Source organism: Pezoporus occidentalis, unplaced genomic scaffold, assembly GCF_034315485.1.
Source record: "Pezoporus occidentalis ecotype Australia unplaced genomic scaffold, CSIRO_AGI_Poc_V1 ctg24, whole genome shotgun sequence".
Classification (NCBI taxonomy): Eukaryota; Metazoa; Chordata; class Aves; order Psittaciformes; family Psittacidae; genus Pezoporus; species Pezoporus occidentalis.
This window is the reverse complement of record NW_026914285.1, coordinates 4,717,824-4,730,610: the sequence shown is the minus strand read 5'-3', so window position 1 is coordinate 4,730,610 and position 12,787 is coordinate 4,717,824. Positions and strand designations below refer to the sequence as shown.

Below are 12,787 nucleotides of genomic sequence, written 5' to 3'. Positions count from 1 at the left end.
AAATTTTCTTGACATTGTTAAAGAGGCTGTCAGAGCAGATCTGTCTGCATCCTGTGAGCCAATTCAGGAGACTTTTATTGGTCCCTTGCAGCTTAGTTCTTGCATTGTTTCATGCTGAAAGACTTTGATGCTTGTGCCAACATAGCTGCAGTGGATTAAGGAACATTCAACAGAGGAGAAATTTTACCAGCTCATTCTGTGTCACCTCAGTGGGACTGAAGCATCCAATATACCTCACTTTCCTCCTAGTTCCCTCTCACACTGCACCACACCTCCTCCACGTGAATGACTGCCGTCTGCTCATGTAATGGTGGAAGTGAGCAAAATGTAATTCAGTCAATGACTTTAATGAATTATCATTGTGGTGCAATGCAGGTTCTGGGTTGACCAATGTTAAAACAGAAGAGATCTCTGAAGTGAAGATGGATGCGGAGTTCCGACATGACTCAGGATATGAAGTTCATCATCAGAAGCTGGTGAGTGAACAAACGGTGCTTTCCACGTGTCTATTTTGAGTTGCCAGTTTGGTCTTGAACTAAGGTTCAGTTATGGCCATGTTTCCTCTGAGTGATGTGGATGCTGAAAGATTTCAAGTGAACAGATGGTGATTTTTCTGGTTCTCATTTAAATGAGGGTAAACTTGGAATAGTGTCAGCAGAGAGGACAGAAAGCCATTAAGTCTCAAGTGAGAGGAAATTCTGATAGTACTTGCATTGCACTGCCATGTGACTGTATGTGGTCATACGGACAATGCTTGTCAAACCCTTCATCCATCATGGTCTTGTAACTTAAGAGAAGGTATACAGAGGGAGGAGAATGGTAAGTAAGTTTAAAGAACAGAAGTGCTGTGGGGACCCGCAGCATGATGCAGCAAGAAATAGAGTGACACTGTTTCAGGAATAGATTCCTTTACTGTCAGAACAGGTGGTGGTGGTGCATGAAGGAGGCTGAACTCCATGGAGCATAACTTTTCACAGTATTGCCTGCTTGGGATAAGAGGAGATTCTCTACTGGCCTTAATTATACTTGGATTTATCTGTGTGTTTTGTTCCTTAAAGTATATTAAATTGCTAACAGGTGAAGGGCAGGTAGGAGCAAAATGTTGCCCATTTGAACTGTGTTTCTTATGAGCACAAAAGTAGCAACCAAAAATAATGTAAGTTAGAACAAGTATTTCCTAACAGCTTTTTTCAATCCCTTAATAAGTAATGAAGAACACATACAGCAATGTCGACTACAAACCTTTCCAACTTCTTCTTTTTTAAAGGCATATTACATTATGAGATTTCAGTTCTATGACTTTCATTATCCAGATATTAAACTTGAAAGCTTTTTTTCTTAATATATTCTTAAAGCTAAGTAGCGCTGAAAATTAACGTGGGACTCAAATTTGCATTTGAACTAGGCAATCACTGCATGAACAGATATTCTGCCATCTCTTTGATGCTGAGAACTGAGAATTCCCAGTTTGACAAGCTAATCCAAAATGCATTAGCACTAATTTGGGAAATTCTGACATGCTTGCTCAGATGGGTTAAACATCCTGATGGAGTAAATCCGTTCAGTTTACTGAAGGGAAGGCACATGCAGGAATGTATTTCACACACAGTAGTTATTGATCCAGTGTCATATGCACTTCCCAGCAGTAACCTTTAATGTTTAAGTGGTTTGATCCTGAGCAGTCTGATGCTGGAAGCAGCCCTTAACCATAGTGGCTGATAGGAAATGAGTTGCAATCCCTGCACTTGGGTAATCTGTGTTATGCTTAAAATAGGATCTTTCCAACTTTTTAAAGCATTTTATGCCATACTTCTTATTCATAGGTACAGCTGTTACTTAAATATTGGCAAGCTGTCCTCTAGGTTGCCTTTTTGGTTGAAACTGAGCAGGGAGACCAGTATCGCTGAGAAAGTAGTGAGTGATGCCTTACACAGTACTGCTTGCCTACTACATGCTATATCCTAGCCAACGCCTTTCTCCATTAGCTTTAACTCAAAAGCATTAAACAGAAAATACTTTTTCATCTATGTTTTCCTCCTCTGTAGGATTTATTGAAACGATCTCCTTAGGATATAGTTTTGAATTCAGCTGCACATTGTATTTTGCACACAAACTTCTGAATTGAGCTGAAATTGCGGTGATTTTCTCCTTTATGGATGTTCATGTTTTAACTGTACATTAAGTTGGTATTCATGGCTCAAAGTGCTTAAGACCTTCCTCTGTTGCACATGTATATTAGCTGGGACATTTCAACAGTTCTCCTAAATAGTACAGTAACAGAATTTTGGTCCTGGGCACGTAAAATTGTCAGAAAAAATTACTACTTCATTTCAGCTTATGCCAACACTGTCCATTGTGTGCATGTTCTAGTGAATTCTTAACCTTATTCAAACACGTTTTTTGCCTATGACTAGGAACAATATAAATATTTATGCTGCATGCTTTAATACCTCTCTGAGGAAGGTTGTGTTTCTTAAAGTGCAAATGTTATACAGCTGATTGTAATTCTCAGCTGGTTTCCTGCTTCCCTCTGCATTTTTGTTAAATACTTGTCAAAGTATTTAGTCTTTCAGAGTGAGGTAGTCTTACAATTCTGTGAATGTAATCCTTTTTGCCCGTTTTGGTTAAAAATAATAATAGTAAAAGGCTGCTATTGACAGGCGGATAAAAGGTTTGTAAAATATGCATAGATGTGAACTAATCCAGCGTATTGCTTGAATGCAAAACAGGACAGTGAAAACAAGCACCATTTTTTGTACCTGCTCCTGTTGCTGAAAGACAGTCTTACTGGATGCATGGTAAAGCATCTTGCTGTCCTTGTTGTCATCAGTATGTATAATTCAGGTGATCTGTGTTTTCACACAACTGTTACCTCATCTAGGTCTCACATGAGCATTGTCATCACCTGTCTCCCTTTACCCTGCAAAATCTTGAAGCATCCCTTAATGATCACTTAAATCAGCATGATTGGACTCTGTCTCTTTGGTGTAAGAATCTTCTTGCACCCTCAACTGCGTGCAAGTTCCACTGTTGTCCTACAGGTCTTCACTACTCTTCGATAAAATAAACGCAGCATGGTCCAAACAAGCCACATAGATGTAGATTTGTGAGCACTTTAACCATTAGCATTCTAAAAGTTAAAAATCTGTATGCTTTATGGTTACTCCTCTATATGCTTTGCAATTATATTGACTATCTTCCCCAAGAAAAAAGCAGCTGCTATCTTAAGACCTGTGTGATGCAGAAACACAGAGATGAGTCTTCCCCTTAGTCACCGCGCTGCTACACCAAAGGCAATCCAGATTTCACAAATCGCTCTTCTCCAGCTGTGAAAGCATTGTGGTATAGCAATCCAGTTTTGAATTACTGGAATGACGTGCAGTAGTGTTTAATTACTGATACTTCAACAGGCTTTATATTGCTGAACAGGTTAACCAAATATTCAGTGAGCTATTTATTAGCCACCTTCCATTATTTTTCTTTTTAGGTGTTCTTTGCTGAAGATGTGGGTTCAAATAAAGGTGCCATCATCGGACTTATGGTGGGAGGTGTTGTCATAGCAACAGTCATTGTCATTACTTTGGTGATGCTGAAGAAGAAGCAGTACACATCTATTCATCATGGAGTTGTGGAGGTAAGAAAAGACTACCAAGCGCAACTGGTGTCACATGTACCACAGTCAACACACTGCTCTCTCTCTAAATACATTTACAAATGAAGAAACCATGGTTTTGGCAAGCCTCGTGTTCAGAGATGGAGTAGTTGCATCTAGCAGAGCGTAATCAAATTGCCTTATTTAGTAAATGCAGGCACAATATAAACCATATTAAGTTGGGTGTAAAACCACAAATATCTCTTCTGGAATTATCCCAGACCAATTACCACATAATGTGAAGGTTCATTTTATAGGAAATTTAAGTAGGCAATGAACAGATACTGCACAAGAGGAAAAATCTGGGTTTACTGTTGTTGGGAGTTCACATGCAGAGAATTCTGTATTTAGCTTGCAAATAAACATTTGAGGCAGCTCTTCTGTGGATTGTGCTGTACATGACAAGGATTTTCCCAATACAGATACCTTATTACTTTTTGTTCTGTAAACAAAATTTCCTTTTGCTACTAACAGCTTTTAATTTATGGCTAATCTGAAACTCATAGGTTTGAGAAACAAATAATACATAGACTCATATATGAGGTTTTCAAAGTGAAAACCCTTGTGTCTTCCCAAACTAGCAAGTAAATTTTTGGTCAGTTTGCAGCAACTTAAAATGCTTCATCTGTTTCTTGGATTTAAGACAAGATCTCTGTAAGTAGAAAAATTCAATTATGAAAACTGGAAGGGGGTTCATATAACTTTCCCTCTTGCATATTGGTGCATAGTTTACTGTGTGAGTGTCTGGTTTGTGAATAGTATTTGTGCTAGCAAGGACTAGAGATGCGTGTTTTTCCTTCCAGGTCTTGTTATGTTGATTTCACCTTGAGTCAAAATGTCTTGCTAGAGACATACATGCTTCCTGATGCATGTATTCCATTGTTTGGGGCAATGCAGGGTCTTAAAAATATTTCTTAAAAATACTTGAGTAAGCCTTTGCACACTGCTTGTGCATCCCTGCATCCATGCTGTGGTTGCCCATGTGGTTTGAAAGGTTCCAAAGAGACATGGTCAGAAGAGCACCAACTGTTTGGGGTGAGATTTGAGTGGATAGCAGAATATTGGACCAAGAGACAGGAAATAGCAGACAAGAATTTCAGCTTTAACTTTCCGTATGAAAGCTTCCAGCTCATTTTGTAGAAAATTTTAACAGGTTTTAAACGATAAAGTTGATAGCTGCTGCCAGCAGTTGCACATCAGACCCTTCTTTGGCTGAATTAAGTGACAACAGAATAGGCCAGGAGGCTTGCTAGGCCAAAGGCCTGAATCAAGCATTGAATGTAGACAGACCATTACTGCAGTAACACCTTAAAACTTCAGGTGAGCTTCACCTGATAGAACAGCATGGCAAAGATAATCCTGGATTCCTACAGACTTTCTTCTGTGACAATGAATTTGGAAATGTTGGACTAGAAATAACATGCACAAGCTGAACAAGTAATTCATGTCAAAATGACATTATCACTTAGGGAATAAAAAACAATTTACAGATAAAACCATAAAGCCATAGCTTGTGGATGTACCAAGATATTAGTCGATTTATAGTACCACACTGTAGATGGTTTTGCCTTGTAGATTTGCTGCGTTGTGTCTGGCATTGGCAGGCAGGATTCATCATTCTGCCAGACTTGCTCTGTGGTCTTTCTTGGCAGACTGCATAACCTCACTGTCTGAGCTTCTCGCCTGCAAGAAAGGCATAACATCTGTATTTTCCTAGGTTGGTGAAAATTTTGTAGTAGTTATTTGGGAGGGAGGGAATCCATCCAAAGTTCCATATACAGTCAATGTTTAATCATAAAATGTTTTCAAAATTAAGCTGTTCCGTTCTAGAGAGGATTAATCTATTTAGCAGCAGCACACCTTTAATGTGCTATGCACAAAAAGCATGAAAGAGCAAAATCACTTGATGTAAAAATAACTGCATGTGAGATCTAGGTTGGCTGAGAGTATGGTAACAAATCTTCCAACATGTTTGTTGCATGTCAGAAGTTACTGTGAGAATTTAACTCTGTGATAATGGATGCAAGATTACAAAAGAGGTCCTATTCCACCTGTATGCTTGTCTTCCATAAAGTCAATTCTGTAGTACTGCTTCTTATTTCACTATGATTTCTGTAACAATAGATGTTATTAAAAATCAGCCTTTTTTGAAGCTCTGAGGAGGAATATATTTGTCCTGTTTTGAAAAGGGTCATAATGATTTTCTCCCACAACTGAGAATAAAAATGTTTCAAAGTGTTTCAGCTTCCTCAAGGAAAAAACTTCCACCACTAAGTAAATAACTGACTGAGGGTTTGAACATTGCCTGTTATGTGTGCACATAGGAGCTGTCTGCAGGAGTTTACTTACTCCATGAAAGCAGGTGGCAAAAGATTCTCACCTCTCCTGTGCTCTGGACAGTGGCTTACTGTCTCAGCTTGTCTTCTGTGAGAATCTTCTCTTTGAAGCTCATTTGTTATGGAGGCAGCACCTCCAGCAGGAGTACGTGGGGAGAGGTGACAATGGGAGGGCTCACAGCAGTAGCAGAGATGATATTAAAATTGCTGTAGTACTCTCCAAAGCCCTTCTCTCAAGAGTCTGATCTGCAGGTGTGTATTAGGCAACATCCATTTACCATTGTGTTCAGTGAATCTCTGAGGGCCGCCAGCATGTCTTGCCTGTTTTATTGATATACCCCATGTGTGTAGAGGCAGCATGTGAATTTTTCTGCAGCATTGCCATCTTCCTGACTCAATGTTAAGATTTTCTTTGTGAAAGATCCATAGGCTGATGGAGCAGAAGGGGATAGATGGACAAACAGTCTCAACAGAGGTTATATACCCATCCGAGCTGTTTTCTCAAGAGGCATCATGTTGTAGAAAAGAGAAGTCTCAAGACTGCTTCTCAGCAGCACCAGAGTACCCACACCTCTTACATGCTGTGTTCAAGTTCTGTCACCTCTATAATGGATGCAAAAAGCTTCTTAAAATGATGAAGGGCTTTAGGGATTTACTGACAAGGAGGTAATCTGGTTCAGGGCATGTTGTTTGGCAGAGGAATACCTAGGACAGAGGTTGTAAGGAACATGAGGAAGAGTTTGGCAGAGTCAAAATGGGTAAAAGGGAGTAGAAAAGGCGACATTGAGGATGAGCGATAGCACACGTAGTTTGGCGGCTAGATGGATTACCCTGCAGCAGATAGTTGCAGGAAGGAGAGGAAGTACCAGCACTAGTCATTTTGAAGGCTAAAGGGGAAATTTAAAGAAAAAAATTGACTGCAAGTAGGAGCCTCAGTAAATCCCTTTCATCTATAAATGCCGCATTTCAGAGGTTATTGGACTTTCACTACAAACTGGTTTTATCAAAGTGAAACTGTTTAATATGGAATATTGTGCAAGGGCATTAAAAATTCAGCCTAATTTTACTGTCCTTCCTCATATTTTATCATAATGTCTTTCTCCTCCCTGATTTTCTTCCAAGTTTCTCTAGTTTCTCGTCAATTCCTTAGTCTCTTCTGCCTTGCTCTTCCTTTGATTCTCTTTTATTTATGTTTAGCAGTAGCAGTCAATTTTTCTCCTTCTTGGTAGCTGGTGCAATGCTGTGTTTTGACTTTCAGCCTGGGAACAGTGCTGATAATACCGATGTTTTCAGTTGTTGCTAAGTGATGTTTACCCTGACCAAGGACTTTGTGAGGCTCATGCTCTGCCAGGGAGGAGGGGAAGCCATGAGGAAGCAGAGACAGGGCACCTGACCCAGGCTAGCCCAAGAGGTATTCCATACCACAGCATGTCATGCCCGGGGTGGGGGGTACCTGGGAGTTACCCGGAAGGACGCAGGCTTCCAGGTGGGACTCGTTTCTTGGCCGGTGGTATCGTATTCTCTTCCCTTGTTATTTTCCCTTATCGTTGTTGTCGTTGATGGTAGCGGTGGTGATTTGTGTTGTACATTGGTTGCTGGACTGTTCTTGTCTCAACCCGTAGGAGTTGCACTCTTTCGATCCTCCTCCCCATCCCTCTGGGAGCGGGGAAGGGGAGAGCCCCCGCAGCGGGGATGCGGGCCTCGACTGCTCTCAGCCCGGCACCACTCACTGGGAGTGAGTGAACGAGCTGTCTGGCTAGGTTTAAACCACAACATTGTCTTAGCCCATTTCTTTCCCACAAGCAGGTTTATGCTGTGTGCTTATCATGTCTTCTGGTCCTTCAATAACAAGTGCTGAGTGGGAGGCTTAAGCTAACTGGGTACAGAGTTCAATACTGTGTTGTTTGGAGCTTAAATATGAAGTACAGCACAGGTTCTGGCATACCCGTCCTCTGCATCCCATACTAGTGGGAGAGCCTCCCAGAAAGGAAGATGCTCCCAGGCAATACACAGAGTTTCCTGATTCTTCAACCCCAGAGCTTCATACTGTGCTTTAATTTCATGCTAGAAGAGAATCTGTCAGTGGGTTTATTTGTGAATAGTGAAGGTCTTGCTTCTTGATTTGGAGAAGCAGTAGACGCTTCAGTAGCATGGTATTGTGCACAAGAACTGGGACTGAATTGATGCTGCAGCAGCCCCTTCAAGAACGAAAGGAAGGGTGGCTTTTTCCTGTGCACTTGCTTTGTATTCTTATTTTCTGTAAGTGCTGAAAAAGGCTACACGGACGTTTGCTGTTTTCCCTGCTTTGTACTTCCTTTTGCAGCCATGTTAGTTAGTGACAACTCCAGCAGCAGCAGATGGCATATGGCATCATTGTCACATCATTGTTTGCGTGATCCTCAGGGCAGGGATTAGTCGTTTTGTTAGGGCCTACTGCTGTTACACTGATGACATACATTGAAAACAAGTGCTCTGACAAACAGCAATAGCATTTCTCACTACTTCTCACCCTGCCCCACCACTGCTTTCTCTGCTGGGCGTAGGTGAGGCTTCAGAGGCAGACATGGACAAGTCTTTAAAATGCGAGTGCACAGCTGTATGCTGGCTGCTGAGCACCTTGTTGTACAGGAATGTCTTGGGGATTTGGGTGTAGAGGTTGAAGAGGAAACCGGCTGTGAAATTCCCTGGGGTTCTCTTGTCCTTGATGGATCACAATGATTGTGAGACAGCCAAGCTGAGCACTCACCATTCATGTGGGCTGGCTAGGAAGAGCTTGCATCTTTCAGGAAAGTAAGTGTCTTTTGTTACTTTTGGAGAGGGAGGGAGCAGGGAAAGAAAAACGGGTTCTGTCCTGCCCCCCCCCCCCCCCCAAATGTCTAAAAAAGGGAAATCTATAAAGAGCAGCTTAAAGAGTGACTTGTCTATAAACAGGATCTCACTGCCTAAGAGCATGCCACAGAAGGTGAAGAAATAGATGGATTTGCATCTTGTTGCATAAGAGAATTACTCCACACAAATGCAACTTGAAAAAAAAAGGAGGGGGGGGAAGACAGCCTTTAATGGGAGCATTTTAACAACAAAAAAGGTCAAGTTACATTGCAGGATCAGAAACACAGCACAGTGTTAGCCTAGGTCAGTGATCCTTTCTGCCTGGCATCCTGCTTCCTGCCGGCAAGAGTCAGGGGCTTGCTGGAAAGCTCAAGACTCCCAGCTACAGTTTCACAGCAGCTTGCAAGCAAAAGCAGTATGTGGCCCTTAAAGGTGGGCATTTCACAAAAATGTGTAATTATTGTGTAAGAAAAAGAGATTTGATGGAAGAAAGAGTGTTGATTGAAAATGCAGTTTGAGAGTTGAAACATGGGCAAGGCGATTTGGAAGGGACACAGATATGAAAATGGATCAGATTTGGGGTTAGCAGTTCATCTGAGCAGTCCAATACATGTGCCACACAGAGCTATTTCTTCTCTTCAGAAACAGACAAAAGACCATCAGGAGAGAAGATGGCTCTGACAGGAGCCATTTTCTGGTGGTACTGTGGGAACAGTGCTACTGTGGTATAACCAACCTCAATAAGCTGAACAGCCTGCCTTTGTCCCAGTAATGGAAGGACTTAACCTTAATCTTTCTCCAGGGAATCAGGAAACAACTTACCAAAGGTCATAGGTCTGTCCTCACTAAGCTCTTTCCAATATTGTAGAGTAGATTTTAAATAAGTATCAGACATAGGTACTTCTCTTTTACTTTTTTATTTAAAGATAGGAGTGAGACTGCTGTGTAAGGCTTCTTGAGATAATACACTTTCCATTATCTAAAAGGCTATTTTCATGCTAAATGTAAATGGATGTTTTTCCTAAAGGTCACTACATATCCAAAGGAAAATGTGCATACCTAGAGTTTTAGGCACTTCCCTGATGTTAAATTTTAACAAGGTAAAATTGGCTTTTTATCTTCTCTCTTAAGAGCTGTCAAACACTGGAGATACCAGATAGCAAGTGAAATAGCTGACAAGCAGGCTTGCTTAGTTCTGCATTCATAGGTGGTTAGCAAGATAGCCAGGGTATGGTAGATTTTGAATACACAACAGATATTGAGCTTGTAAGGCAGAGGTAAAATACCTCATTAACATTTAGAGACTGTTCTTGCCCTCTCTAATTTGATGGAGTTTTGTATTACTGTAATGTTCAGTGAAGGAAGAAAATAATTTGTGGAGCTGCCACAGGTATTCAGTGGAGAAGTCTGGACTGAGCTGTCTTTATGCCTGCATTCCAAGTAATCAAGAAAGGTCAATTTTTGTTAAGTAGAAATACTTAAACCAGTGCAGACACATCAAGCTTTTTGTCACTAAACTGAACCAAGCTCAGCCTTGGAGCTAGAGGATTTCTATTTCCATGAGTGCAATGGGATCTTTTGCTCACCTTGTGCCTGGCTACTTTTGTCATTTCCTTGTGACCCTCATTTTTCCCAATTAATTTTTTTTTTTTGGTCTTGAGATCACAGCCCCTCCACAAATCTGAGAGCGCAACACAGACAGAAGGCAGCTTCAAGCCACTTCCTTCAGCTAAGAAGCAGGCTTTTTCTTTTCTTTTGAGGTGCTGTTGGTTCTAAGTATAGATACCGATATATATCCATGGGGGGGGGAGAAACCTAATAATGAGAGACTAGTGGGGAGATGCAAAACATACCTCCTTTTTTGTCGGTGGAGTTGCATGCTTCCTGAGCCAGACAACAGAAACCAAAGCTGGCATTGATGAGTTGGTCAGCTGGTTTTGAAGTCCTGCAGCTGTTGTGCAGAATTGTTCCTTTTGCCTTATCTTCTCCTGCATGTTACTCTGTCTGAAAAGTGAACCGTGACTGTCCAAGCTGGAAAGGACACCTTTTGCTCTTCAGAGCTGTTTGCTGGTTTCTCATTTGTTGCTGGGTGCAGGGCCTTCTATTGATTTTGTCATGATGCTGCTCACAGTCCTGTGTAACTTCGAGAGAAGAGCTTTCGGAGACAGTTGTCTCTTCAGACAAAACAAGGGCCTCCAGATTTTAGGTTTAATACTCGGTTTAGTGGAGAAGTATCCCTATCACTTGCCAGCCACCTTATTTTAGACTTTTATTTAGACTTTCATGTGATATTTGGGCTGAGCTGGCTCAGGATCTAACTTATTTTTGGGTGGGGAAGAACCTGTCAAACAAACTCTGTCTTGTGTTTCATACAGTGCTTTCTGCCCAAATGTACAGGGGAGGATATGAAGTACACTGGATGGCTGTGACGTGGGGAAATGTGGGCTATGTTGTGAATGAAGCAAGAATCTGATGGTGGTGGTTTCTTCTCACGGCAGGTGGATGCTGCAGTGACACCAGAGGAGCGCCACCTTTCCAAGATGCAGCAAAACGGCTATGAAAATCCCACCTACAAGTTCTTTGAACAGATGCAGAATTAGGACACCACAGCAGCCTCATGAGTTGGACAGCAGAATGATTGCTTCACTGCCCATCGGTGTTCTGTTATAGAATAATGTGGAAAGAAAGAAAAACACTCTGTTTTATTATTTACTCATTCTCGCCTTTTGACAGCTGTGCTGTAACACAAGTAGATGCCTGAACTTGAATTAATAAAATCAGTAATGTATTTTCTCTCTCTTTCTCTTTACATTTCAGTCTTTACACTACATTATTAATGAATGTTTTTTGTGTACTGTAAAGAGGTTAGCTGTATTTAACTAGTGCATGGATAGATTCTCTTTCCCAATTATTTATCATGTAGCTCCTTAGCCAGTTGTATATTATTCTTGTGATTTGTGACAAAATTAAGTCCTAATTGAAATATGCTTTAAGACTTGATGGGGGATGCTTTCTGTGTCTGTGGGGGTTTAGCTGCTTCTCTTTGCTGAGCATTTTTTTCTGATCACTATGCATTTTAAAGTAAACCAACATTTTTTAAAAAGTATTCCAGATGAGTTACTGAAATTCCTTTCCTCTGCAGCTGCATTTTATTGTACAGATTGTTGCCTCTGCTGTATTAGTGATGTAGGAATCATGGGAATACACATTCGTTTCTTTGTGCCTGTTTTATGTGCACACTTTAGGCATTGAAAGGTAAACTTTATTTTCTTTTCCATGTATCTTTTTGATCTAAAAAAAATACTAAAAAGAATCCCTGTTAATTGTGAGCACTTCTTGGGGGGGAAAGTGCCTGCTGGTCGAAAATTAACAGGGATCCTCTGCAGGATGATTGTACAGAACCATTGCTTATGAATTGATAGCTTTCTACACTGTGTTACATAAATAAATTAAGAAAAAAAGTTTGGGCAAGAGTTTTCTTTGGAGGCAGAAAATGATTCTGAAAGCCACTTAAACAGAAAACATGGATGTTCACATTGAGAGGGTTGGGAAGGGGTTTTCCTACAAGGATTGCGGCACTCACAGTCAGACCAGAGCAGAAGGAAGGTGGCAGCAAGATGGGGTGGGGAGTGAGGGGCGCTGACTTCAGCACTCCTGCCCCACTAAGGTGTTGTCTCTCTTTTTTTTTTTTCCTTTTCCTCTCTTTCAGTTTGTATAATAGTCTTTTAATGTAAATAAATACATTCCTGGAGGAGCCCTGTTGTGGTGGTGTGTTTCTGTGCTGACCAGCCACCCTTGCTCGTGCAGGAGCGTGGTGTGAATGACTAACCTGCCTCCCCATCCATCTCCAGTAGCAACTTGTCAGCAAGTTCCACCCCGCTGCTGCTTTGCTGCTGCCAGCTTTCTGGCAAGGTAATGCCCTGCAATGTGCCTGATAGGTGAACACGTGGAGGAGAGCCTCGCAGGCTGC

At 41.3% G+C, this 12,787-nt stretch overlaps 1 protein-coding gene across 5 annotated transcripts in view; it reads left to right on the top strand.

Annotated features, from left to right (window-relative positions):
• Positions 1–12,571, top strand: part of APP (amyloid beta precursor protein) — a 204,497-nt gene extending 191,926 nt beyond the window's left edge. For all 5 annotated transcript variants that reach the window (XM_062622142.1, XM_062622139.1, XM_062622140.1 and 2 more), the window contains 3 exons: positions 376–476; positions 3,488–3,634; positions 11,316–12,571. In XM_062622142.1, coding sequence (XP_062478126.1) covers positions 376–476; positions 3,488–3,634; positions 11,316–11,417 — 350 coding nt within the window. In that variant the 3' untranslated portion in view covers positions 11,418–12,571. The remainder of the gene's footprint in view (positions 1–375; positions 477–3,487; positions 3,635–11,315) is intronic.
• Positions 12,572–12,787: the final 216 nt, after the last annotated feature.